Source organism: Bufo bufo, chromosome 5 (assembly GCF_905171765.1).
Source record: "Bufo bufo chromosome 5, aBufBuf1.1, whole genome shotgun sequence".
Lineage (NCBI taxonomy): Eukaryota > Metazoa > Chordata > Amphibia > Anura > Bufonidae > Bufo > Bufo bufo.
The window spans coordinates 385,831,894-385,843,174 of NC_053393.1; the positions used below are offsets into that span (position 1 = coordinate 385,831,894).

At 50.6% G+C, this 11,281-nt stretch overlaps 1 protein-coding gene across 2 annotated transcripts in view; it reads right to left on the reverse strand.

Moving 5' to 3' along the window:
* Positions 1 to 11,067, reverse strand: part of TBC1D7 (TBC1 domain family member 7) — a 36,000-nt gene extending 24,933 nt beyond the window's left edge. Inside the window, exons 1-4 of one of the 2 annotated variants that reach the window (XM_040432506.1) lie at positions 10,919 to 11,056; positions 8,909 to 9,023; positions 8,112 to 8,192; positions 6,871 to 7,058 (exon numbers count right to left, since the gene is read on the reverse strand). In XM_040432506.1, coding sequence (XP_040288440.1) covers positions 6,871 to 7,058; positions 8,112 to 8,192; positions 8,909 to 8,915 — 276 coding nt within the window. In that variant the 5' untranslated portion in view covers positions 8,916 to 9,023; positions 10,919 to 11,056. Of the gene's footprint in view, positions 1 to 6,870; positions 7,059 to 8,111; positions 8,193 to 8,903; positions 9,024 to 10,918 lie in introns of both variants that reach the window. The other variant, XM_040432505.1, reaches the window with a different exon arrangement.
* Positions 11,068 to 11,281: the final 214 nt, after the last annotated feature.

Genomic DNA, 11,281 nt, shown 5'->3' on the forward strand with positions numbered 1-11,281 from the left:
CAGCCCCTCGCGAGCTACGAGCGGGCTGCGGCGAGGAGCGGGCGGAGGGAGCAGAAGGCGGGCGCAAGTCAAAGGACCTGCAGCCGGGGGTGAACGAACCGGCTCCACACCAGGAGCCATACGGAGGACCTAGCTACCCTGAACTACAGGGATTTCTAACTTCCCAGGTCCCCCAGCCAGATCTTACACACAGCCCACCAGGCTATGAGCTTACTCCAGGCTTCCTAGGGACAGGAAACCACTGATGAAGGGGAAGGAAGTGCTTCCTTTTGTGCTCTAGGTTTCCTGTCCCTGGGGGAGGAGTCCATCTCTCTGGTGGTGCTGTCGTGACAGGGGGAAACATAGATTGCACATCCACAAGCTCTGCACTGATCTGTTGCTTCTCAGCACAATTGACATTGCTATTTGGCATAATTACTAGTATACAGCGCCATAGCCACTTAATGTACACAAGGCCATTTGTATACATTTTGATCAAAGTGCATAAGCCCACTCACTACGTCAAGGTTGCCTCTTTAGAGTGGGACCTACTCAAATTTAGCGCAGCACCACATGACAAGCACCGCCACCCAGAGGTCGGACTACATTTTTTTTCCGGAAGAGTAAAAATACTCCTCTTACCATTTTTGAGGAGTATTTTTCGCCGAGGAGTAAGAAAACAACATTACTTACCGGTAATCGTTTTTCTCGATACCCATGACGGCACCCAGTGCGACTCAGGACCTCCCATCAGGACAGGAAACCTGAGAAGATAAAAAGGACACACCTCCACCCAACACCAGTGGAAGAAATAAATTGTTCTCCGGAGAGAAGTGATAAGGGATTAAAGACCCTCTTATTTTTTTTTTTTTTTTTTTTTTTTTTTTTTTTTTTTATTAAATCTATATTACTTCATATAGACCTGACTGATACTTTATATATTTTTATAAATGTATCCGTATCTGTATCTATATATGGGGAGGGAACTATCGGGTGCCGTCATGGGTATCGAGAAAAACGATTACCGGTAAGTAATGTTGTTTTCCCCTCACCCATGACGGCACCCAGTGCGAGATAGACTATAAGTAGAGTCTAGGGGGGGGCTACAGCCTGCAGGACCTTCTGCCCAAATGAGGCGTCAGAATGGAGCTGCAACCTATAATGTCTGAGAAAGGTATGTGGGGAACTCCACGTAGCTGCCCTACAAATCTGAGCTAAGGACACATCAGCTCTTTCAGCCCATGAAGTAGACACTGCCCGAGTAGAATGGGCCCCGAACCCAGAAGGAGGGAAAAGACCCAAGGAGATGTAAGCCCTTGTTATGGCCTTCTTTACCCATCTGGCAATAACCCCGCAGGATGCTTTTTTACCCCTATTCTTCCCTAAAAACTGGACAAGAAGGTTCTCGTCTTTCCTCCATGAAGACGTAACATCCAGGTAAACTAACAAGCATCTTTTAACGTCCAAGGAATGCAAACTTTTTTCCCTGCTATTGGAGGGGTTAGGAAAAAAGGAAGGCAGCACAATGTCCTGGCTCCTGTGAAAATCTGAGACAACTTTGGGAAGGAAGGAAGGCAGGGGCCTAATTACTACTTGATTGTCCTGGATGACAGTATATGGTGGATGTGCAGAGAAGGCTTGGATCTCCGAGACCCTCCTAGCAGAGGTGATTGCCAGTAGAAAAGCCATTTTAATGGACAGGATGTCAATTGGGATCTCTAACAAGGGCTCAAATGGCTTATCGGTTAGGGCTGTCAAGACCCTGTTTAAATCCCATGGAGGGGAAAGAGGCCTTACAGAAGGATGGATTCTGGCTGCGGCAGAAAGAAAACGTTTGACCCAAGGATGCATTGCTAACTGATAGTCGAAAAAATAGCTCAAGGCGGATACCTGTACTTTTAGGGTGGAGGCTTTGAGTCCCTTGTCTAACCCTGCCTGCAAGAAGTCTAAAACTTTAGGTATTTCTGGAGGTTTAAATGGATCAGGGCTAGACCCTAGAAAGGAAGCAAAGATATTCCACACTCTATTATATTTCCTGGCTGTTGTAGCTTTCCTACTGCCTAAAAGGGTGGAAACAACCTTGTTAGAGAGCCCTCTACTCAACCAGATGCCCCTGTCAAACTCCACACTGCCAATTGTAGAATCTCCGGATTGGGGTGGCATACAGGCCCCTGGAGAAGGAGGTCCTCCCTTGGAGGGATCATCCAGGGGGGGCTTCTGGCTAGATTTAACAGGGTGGAGTACCAGATCCTTTTGGGCCATTTCGGGGCTACCAGGATTATAGAGGCTCCCTCCCTCCGTACCTTCTTCAGTACGTGAGGAATTAGGGAAATAGGTGGGAAGGCATAGCCTCGTTCTCGGCTCCAATCCTGGGCCAGACTGTCCACGGCCGTGGGGTTCTCTGTGTGATTTAAAGAGAAGAACCTCTCTGTCTTCCTGTTCTTCCGGGTAGCGAAGAGGTCTATAGTTGGAGTCCCAAACCTTAAGACAATCTGGGAAAAGACTTCTTCGTTCAGACTCCACTCTGCCTGGCTGAGTTCCACTCGGCTTAAAAAGTCGGCCACCGTGTTCTCTTTTCCCTTTAGATGTATTGCAGATAGGAGCAGGTTCCTGTCTTCTGCTATTTTGAAAATTTCCTGGCAGAGGAAGATTAGGGATGGTATTTTTGTTCCGCCCTGGTGATTTATATAGGCCACTGTTGTTGAATTGTCCGAGTAAAAGACCAGTTTTTTGTCCAAGACATCTGGGACTGCCACCCTTAGAACTCTTTCTACTGCCCTGAGTTCCTTGTAATTTGATGTGCAGGCTCGGGTTCTTAGATCCCATCTTCCCTGCCAATATTTCCCATCTGAATGAGCCCCCCAACCCCACGGACTGGCATCTGTTGTTATCCGTATGGGTTCTATGAAGGACCAGGGCATCCCTGCCGAAAGATTCTTCTCGGATGTCCACCATAGGAGGGAATACCTTGCTCCGGAGGAGAGATGAAATTTTTCCTCTAGTGTTTGTGGAAGACCATTCCATTTCTTTAAGATATCCCACTGTAACGATCTTGTGTGAATCTGAGCAAACGGCACTGCGGGAATCGTAGCCGTCAGGTGCCCTAATACTGCCATCGCCTTCCTGATGGAACATCGGAAGGAGCGGAAAAGGATCCAAACATGTTTCTTTGTTGAAACTATTTTCTTCTGAGGAAGGAATGTTTTCTGAGCCCTGGAATCTAGCTGCATCCCTAAAAATACACAATTTTGAGAGGGGGTTAGGCAAGACTTTTCTCGATTGATCTTCCATCCCAGATCTTTCAGTAGAGAACACACCAGGACAAGATCCGTCTGTAACTGTACCTTCGTCTGGGCTATGAACAAAAAGTCGTCCAGATAGGGTACTAACACTATCCTGGACAATCGGAGGAATGCCACCATCTCCGCCACAATCTTTGTAAAAATTCTCGGGGCTTGTGAGACCCCAAACGGGAGGGCCCTGTATTGCAGGTGCAGAAGCTGGCCCTTTACTTGGACTGCCGTTCTCAAATACCTTTGGGAGGAGGGATGAATAGGGATGTGGTAATAAGCATCCTCTAAGTCTATACTTGCCATCCAGCAATCTTTGTATAGCAGGTCTATAGTTGTTTTTATCGTTTCCATCCGGAATCTTTTGTATTTCAGGAATTTGTTTAGTCGTTTTAGATTTAGAATCATTCGAAAGGACCCATTGGGTTTCTTTACTAGAAAGAGTGGGGAGTAATACCCCCTGCCCTCCTCTTCTATGGGAACTTGACAAACGACTCCTTTGTCCAATAACGACTGAACCTCTGCCTCTAAAACTGTGGATTTTAAGGGATCTTTCGGAGTTGGAGTGTGGGTGAAGAAATTTGGGGGGTAGGAGAGAAACTCCAATCTGACTCCCTCTGCTATCCCTCCCAACACCCATTTGTTTTGGGTGACCTTTGACCAAGCAGGGAGAAAGGAAGAGAGTCTCCCCCCAACTTGGAGCCCGGCGTCATTGCTGCTTATCTTTTTTATTATCCTGGGATTTGAAAAGAAAGCCGCTAGATTTCCTTTGAAATCGATCTCTCTCTTTCCCAGAAACACCTTATTAGTAAAAAAAAGGAACGTTCTCACCATGTGAATTTTTCCTTCCCCATCCTTAGGACCAGTACCGGACTTGCAGGCCTCAAGGGGTCCAGGGGTTCAGCGCGTCCATCTGTAGGCTCCGACATGCTTGCTAGCTGGATCCTACTTCAGCACAAACACACTGTGCCTCCGCTGGCTGCCTGCACCTGCGGCCGCATTTATAGATTTAAAAGACGCGCCTCGGCCCTCACTTCCGGGTCCTGCGTGTCAAGGGAGAAGCCCCGCCCCCCGACGTCATCGGCCAGCCCTGAAAGATGGCCCCGCGCATGCGCATAAGCGCTCAGACGCGCGGGCGCCATTCTCAAACTGGGCAAACCGGCATGGGGAGCCGCCTGAACACGGCCACAGCGGCTCCCCGCAGGACCGGCAGCGAGTGCGGGCGCAGGCAGACTTGTGGGGAGCGGCTTCCGGCACGGCCACAGAACTACCGCTCCCCAGGGATAGGTCTTCCCACGGCATAGCCACAGACCCCCCCCCAGCGCTGGTGCTTCTTCTTCTGAGGTATGTCGTGCAGTATTACTGCTGCTTCTCAGGAACTCCCATCCGGAGGACAGGAAACCTGAACTGGTGTTGGGTGGAGGTGTGTCCTTTTTATCTTCTCAGGTTTCCTGTCCTGATGGGAGGTCCTGAGTCGCACTGGGTGCCGTCATGGGTGAGGGGAAATTTGCAGTAATTCAAACACACAATATGTAGGCCTACATCTGCGTTGGAGGCTCCATTCAGGGCCTCTGTCGCAGATTCTAAACAGAAACTGAACGGACGCCATCATAGTCAGTGGAGTCTGTTCAGCTCTGCTCCTGTCAGTTATATGCCCAATCCAGCACTTCCGTTATTTTCGTTGTTCTGCTTATCAGAGTAGAACAATAGAAATAAATAGTGGTGGTGTGAATGTGTCCTCCCGTCAGCTTCTCCAACATACAGTCCAATGTAACTAACCACCACCTCTTGTCAGCTTCTCCAACATAAAGTCCCATATAAATAGCATTGCTCCCCTGGGAGGGATCAGGAGTAAATGTAGAGCAGGCAGTTATAGCCAAGTGATAAAGTACCTAAACCCTGCTGTGCATTCACTCCAGGCTGGCCGCACACTTCTGTAATACTCCAGTTATTGTACTACGCTGTAAAATTGAGTTTTTCAAAGCAAAACTTTTGACAGTTTTGTAAGGTGAATACGCTTAAAGGGGTTCTGCAGTTTGTTTAAACTGATGATCTATCCTCTGGATAGATCATCAGCATCTGATCGGCGGGGGTCCGACACCCGGGACCCCCGCCGATCAGCTGTTTGAGAAGGCAGCGGCGCTCCAGTAGAGCCGCGACCTTCTCACTGTTTACCGGGGGCCCAGTGACGTCACGACTTGTATCAACTAGCGTGGGCGGGGCTAAGCTCCATTCAAGTGAACAGAACTTAGCCCCGCCCACGCTAGTTGATACAAGTCGTGACGTCACTGGGCCCGCGGTAAACAGTGAGAAGGCCGCGGCGCTACTGGAGCCCCGCTGCCTTCTCAAACAGCTGATCTGTGCTCAGAACTCCTGTAGAAAATTGCGAGCGTTGGTAAAAAATAAATAAAAATGTAGCGTTCAGTGAGGAAAAATAAAAAAAAAGTTCACAAAACAAACGCAGGGGTTAAAAAAATGCAGTGCAAGAAATCTCATTATGTGAATTGTCATATTTAGAGCTGGCCATAGACATGAGATGGAAACGGGCCATCAGACGGACTCCCGATTGGCTACCTACCAGGTTTAGCTGGCAGCATGAGGCCTCATGCTCAAGGACTTTTTAGAAGTCTGTGGGTGCCCAAATACCACTCTGTACAACTCGGTGGTTGCATGGAGCTGTGATAAGCCACATATATATATTTATATATATATATATTTATTTATTTTTTTGGCGCTCTGCTGTGCATGTGCTGAAATTTCTTTTTTTGGATTGTGTACAATTTAGACAGAAAAAAAAAGAAAACACAGCATGATGCCCATCCCCCCAAGGGGCTGAGAAACTCCAGACAGGCCCCTATCTAACATTAAAAAGTAACTACACTTTTTTGACACCCCTACTGGACTCTATAACGAGGAGTCTGAAGCCTCAGCCGAGCGCTGCCTCCCCTCACTGCGGAGCGCAGTAGTGAAGACTGTCCTGTAGACTTTCTATTGAGGTTGTCTACAGTACTGCACTCAGCAGTGAGGAGAAGCAGCACTTGGCTGAGCACTTCAGACTCCTTGTTATAGAGATCAGCAGGGGTCTCAGAGCTGGGACCCCAACTAAAGCCCACTGCCCACCAGCATAACCGCTTACCCTCCAGAGGTCACCCGGTGAGGATTGAGCGCCACTGCAGGACTCTTCCTCCTAACCTCAAAGTGGTGCCAGTAGACCGCTCAAATTGACCAATAAAACAACTCCTTGATGTAAGGAGCTTTGTTAATGGTTACTTCATCGCTGCGCTGCCTGTCGTTCACAGCCCTGATGAATGGCAGAAGAAGTCTAAGGCGTACAAATACCTTAGACGCATTAGACTTTTTTTAAGGAGTAAGATGGCCTGAAAGGCGTCTTTGAGCTTGTAGAGGCGCTATTCCAATCTCTGCCGCAGCCAAAACACAGCACCCACAGGCATCGAGACCCAGCAGCCCAACAGCATCCCTGCTGTCAGACCAAGCCCTCTTGGCACTGGGCTCCACCCATCCACAGGTACAGCATCAAAGCCACAGCAGCAACCACGCAGTAATGGTGCACATGGTGCAGTACTTGGAAGCTTGGACGTACCAAAGTGTACTTCTGACTTCTAGACAGTTTCCCTGTCTCCAACTGATACATGTAGAGGAACACTTCAGTCTTGGGGGTGGATTCATGGATGAGCCGTATCACCTCCAGAGCATGGTGCACATCATCATACTGCTGCCTCCTGTAGACCATCACCTCAGGATGAGTCTCCTGGTGGGGAGGTAGGATTCCTTAAAAAAAAAAAATGAAAATAAACACATAACCGCGTTCAAATCATGACAATGTAAGTTTACAGAACTTTTCATATGGCAGTCTATGTCTTAAAGGGGTTCTGCAGTTTGGTTTAAATGATGATTTATCCTCTGGATAGTTCATCAGCTTCTGATCGGCGGCGGTCCGACATCCGGGACCCCCGGCGATCAGCTGTTTGAGAAGGCAGCGGCGCTCCAGTAGCGCCGCGGCCTTCTCACTGTTTACCGCCAGCCCACTGACGTCACGACTTGTATCAACTAGCGTGGGCGGGGCTAAGTTCTGTTCACTTGAATGGAGCTTAGCCCCGCCCATGCTAGTTGTTACAAGTCGTGACGTCACTGGGCCTGCAGTAAACAGTGAGAAGGTCGCGGCGCTACTGGAGCGCCGCTGCCTTCTCAAACAGCTGATCGGCGGGGGTCCCGGGTGTCAGACCCCCGCCGATCAGAAGCTGATGATCTATCCAGAGGATAGATCATCAGTTAAAACAAACTGCAGAACCCCTTTAAGGCTCACATGTGGTGTGCCTTCTGTTAAGCCATGTGGTAAAAAATCAAGGGGCAGATTTACTAAGACTGCCGTTTCCAATGTCAGTAGAAAGTACTCAGGACAGGTCATCAGTATGTGATTGGTGGGGGTCCGACCCCCATTAATCAGCTGATTGAGACCGCCACAGCCTGCTCAATCAGATTACCAAGCACAGCGACGTACATCTAATAGTGGCGGTGCCCAATATTGCAGTTCAAGCCCATGTGACCAATTACTGTGAGATCACTGGTGACCTAGGAAGAGGATGCAGTGCTCCCCAAGGCCTCTTTAAAGAGCTGGTCGATGGGGGTGCTGGAAGTCCCTCAAGGACCCTCACCGATCAGGTATTGATGACCTATCCTGAGTATACACTACCAACATCAAAATCATGGAAAACCCCTTTATTAAGATAAAACAAAAACCATGATGGCAGAACAACTCCTCAGAATCACACAGGCCAGACGTGGAGAATACCAGATTATTATTTAATTGCAGATGATGTTTACCAAGAAGCACTTTCCATACAAGTATTCGGTACATGGATGGGAGCGGGAACCTCTGACAGAAGGTACAAAGCTTCTCAATATCTGCGGACAGAGGAAGAGGATGTAAAGCACGGCCGTCACCCACATGGCTTACATAAACACAATTTATACTGCATTTTATATGACGCCTCTGGGCATTTACTACACGGCCACCACAGTAGGATCAGAGGCCATGGATGCTACTTAGGCCACAAGTACTTGGATTTAGTAAGGAGTACCTCCTTGGTAATCTTGTTTTTCCAGCAATTAAAGGGCCAACATTTTGGGGGGAAAAGTTTGTATCCATAGTGTTAGGTCAGGTATCCATTGTGACTTCTGTATGTCATGTGTACTTGCCAATTAGGAACTGCCTGAGACAGGGTCTAACAGGGTGCCTGTCAATACAATACTGACAGAAGGGGTTAAATGTAAAAGGTGCTCATATGCTGATATCAGTGTACCCCAACCAGTGGCTCAGAAGTGGCTCTTGAGCCCTCTGCATGTGGCTCCCCAGCTGTTGGCAGCCTTATTTTACACTAGTGGCACCAGGGATGTCACATAGGGAAAAAACTAGTAAAGTCCAGATCACTAGGCCACGTATTTAACATTAGGCTTCACTTTCAATAGTATTCAGTGAGGCTCAAAACCATCTGTCGTATCTAAAAGTGTCTTGTGAGCCAGGTACGGCTGGGGGCCAATGGTTACACTGGAAGAACTGCAGGCCATTGCTATGATGTGACAACCAGCCGTGTCCTCCATCTGCCTGCGCCTTACCCCACCGCTCATCCTTCAGCAAGATTTCAAGGGATTTCTTCTCTTCCACACCACGAAATCCAACTTTCTCATAGTACACAGAACGGAAATTTCTCTGAGTATCTTCAGACATGTTTCATACTAGCAAAAAAAAAAGAAAAGGAAAAGGAAATATCAATATACGACCCACAGAGACCCAGATACCACCACCCCAATTCTGCTGCTTTTACCTTTCTTTTGGCTGGCACATTGTTATACAGGAGCCTAACTAGTGTTGGCACACTGTTATGGGGCAGCCTGGCTACAGCTGGCACAGTGTTATGAAGGAGCCTGACTGGGGCTGGCACATTGTTGTGGAGGAGCCTGACTGGGGCTGGCACAGTGTTGTGGAGGAGCCTGACTGGGGCTGGCACAGTGTTGTGGAGGAGCCTGACTGGGGCTGGCACAGTGTTGTGGAGGAGCCTGACTGGGGCTGGCACAGTGTTGTGGAGGAGCCTGACTGGGGCTGGCACAGTGTTGTGGAGGAGCCTGACTGGGGCTGGCACAGTGTTGTGGAGGAGCCTGACTGGGGCTGGCACAGTGTTGTGGAGGAGCCTGACTGGGGCTGGCACAGTGTTGTGGAGGAGCCTGACTGGGGCTGGCACAGTGTTGTGGAGGAGCCTGACTGGGGCTGGCACAGTGTTGTGGAGGAGCCTGACTGGGGCTGGCACAGTGTTGTGGAGGAGCCTGACTGGGGCTGGCACAGTGTTGTGGAGGAGCCTGACTGGGGCTGGCACAGTGTTGTGGAGGAGCCTGACTGGGGCTGGCACAGTGTTGTGGAGGAGCCTGACTGGGGCTGGCACAGTGTTGTGGAGGAGCCTGACTGGGGCTGGCACAGTGTTGTGGAGGAGCCTGACTGGGGCTGGCACAGTGTTGTGGAGGAGCCTGACTGGGGCTGGCACAGTGTTGTGGAGGAGCCTGACTGGGGCTGGCACAGTGTTGTGGAGGAGCCTGACTGGGGCTGGCACAGTGTTGTGGAGGAGCCTGACTGGGGCTGGCACAGTGTTGTGGAGGAGCCTGACTGGGGCTGGCACAGTGTTGTGGAGGAGCCTGACTGGGGCTGGCACAGTGTTGTGGAGGAGCCTGACTGGGGCTGGCACACTGTTGTGGAGGAGCCTGACTGGGGCTGGCACAATGTTGTAGAGGAGCCTGACTGGGGCTGGCACACTGTTGTGGAGGAGCCTGACTGGGGCTGGCACAATGTTGTAGAGGAGCCTGACTGGGGCTGGCACACTGTTGTGGAGGAGCCTGACTGGGGCTGGCACAGTGTTGTGGAGGAGCCTGACTGGGGCTGGCACATTGTTGTGGAGGAGCCTGACTGGGGCTGGCACACTGTTGTGGAGAAGCCTGACTGGGGCTGGCACAATGTTGTAGAGGAGCCTGACTGGGGCTGGCACACTGTTGTGGAGGAGCCTGACTGGGGCTGGCACAGTGTTGTGGAGGAGCCTGACTGGGGCTGGCACACTGTTGTGGAGGAGCCTGACTGGGGCTGGCACACTGTTGTGGAGGAGCCTGACTGGGGCTGGCACACTGTTGTGGAGAAGCCTGACTGGGGCTGGCACACTGTTGTGAAGGAGCCTGACTGGGGCTGGCACACTGTTGTGGAGGAGCCTGACTGGGGCTGGCACACTGTTGTGGAGGAGCCTGACTGGGGCTGGCACACTGTTGTGGAGGAGCCTGACTGGGGCTGGCACACTGTTGTGGAGGAGCCTGACTGGGGCTGGCACACTGTTGTGGAGAAGCCTGACTGGGGCTGGCACAATGTTGTAGAGGAGCCTGACTGGGGCTGGCACAATGTTGTAGAGGAGCCTGACTGGGGCTGGCACAATGTTGTAGAGGAGCCTGACTGGGGCTGGCACAATGTTGTAGAGGAGCCTGACTGGGGCTGGCACACTGTTGTGGAGGAGCCTGACTGGGGCTGGCACACTGTTGTGGAGGAGCCTGACTGGGGCTGGCACACTATAAACTTGAAGAGAAGAACATGGTACACCACTCACTATTAGTAAGACATGGAGATGCCAGGCAGAACGTCAGCTACCCTCACGCTCAGCGGATCGGTTGTCTCTATCACGTGACCTCCTCACGTGGTCAATACCTCCCGACAGCCCATACACTCCAGGCTTCACCCCGCCTCCTCCTGCAGCTTCACAGAACTGTTTACTTCCTGGTTATTTCTGTGTCACAGGAACTGCAGACGGCAGCCGATGAGGGGCAAACTTCCTCTCTGAAGATTGCTGCGCACCGGAATAAACGATCGGCGGGAAACCCGGGGAGTAGAGCAGCCAGTGCACTGGGAAAGCTGGGGGTGTTCATGAATAGCACTTGATTTTCGGGCGGTTATGTGTCCGCTTCGGTAGTCA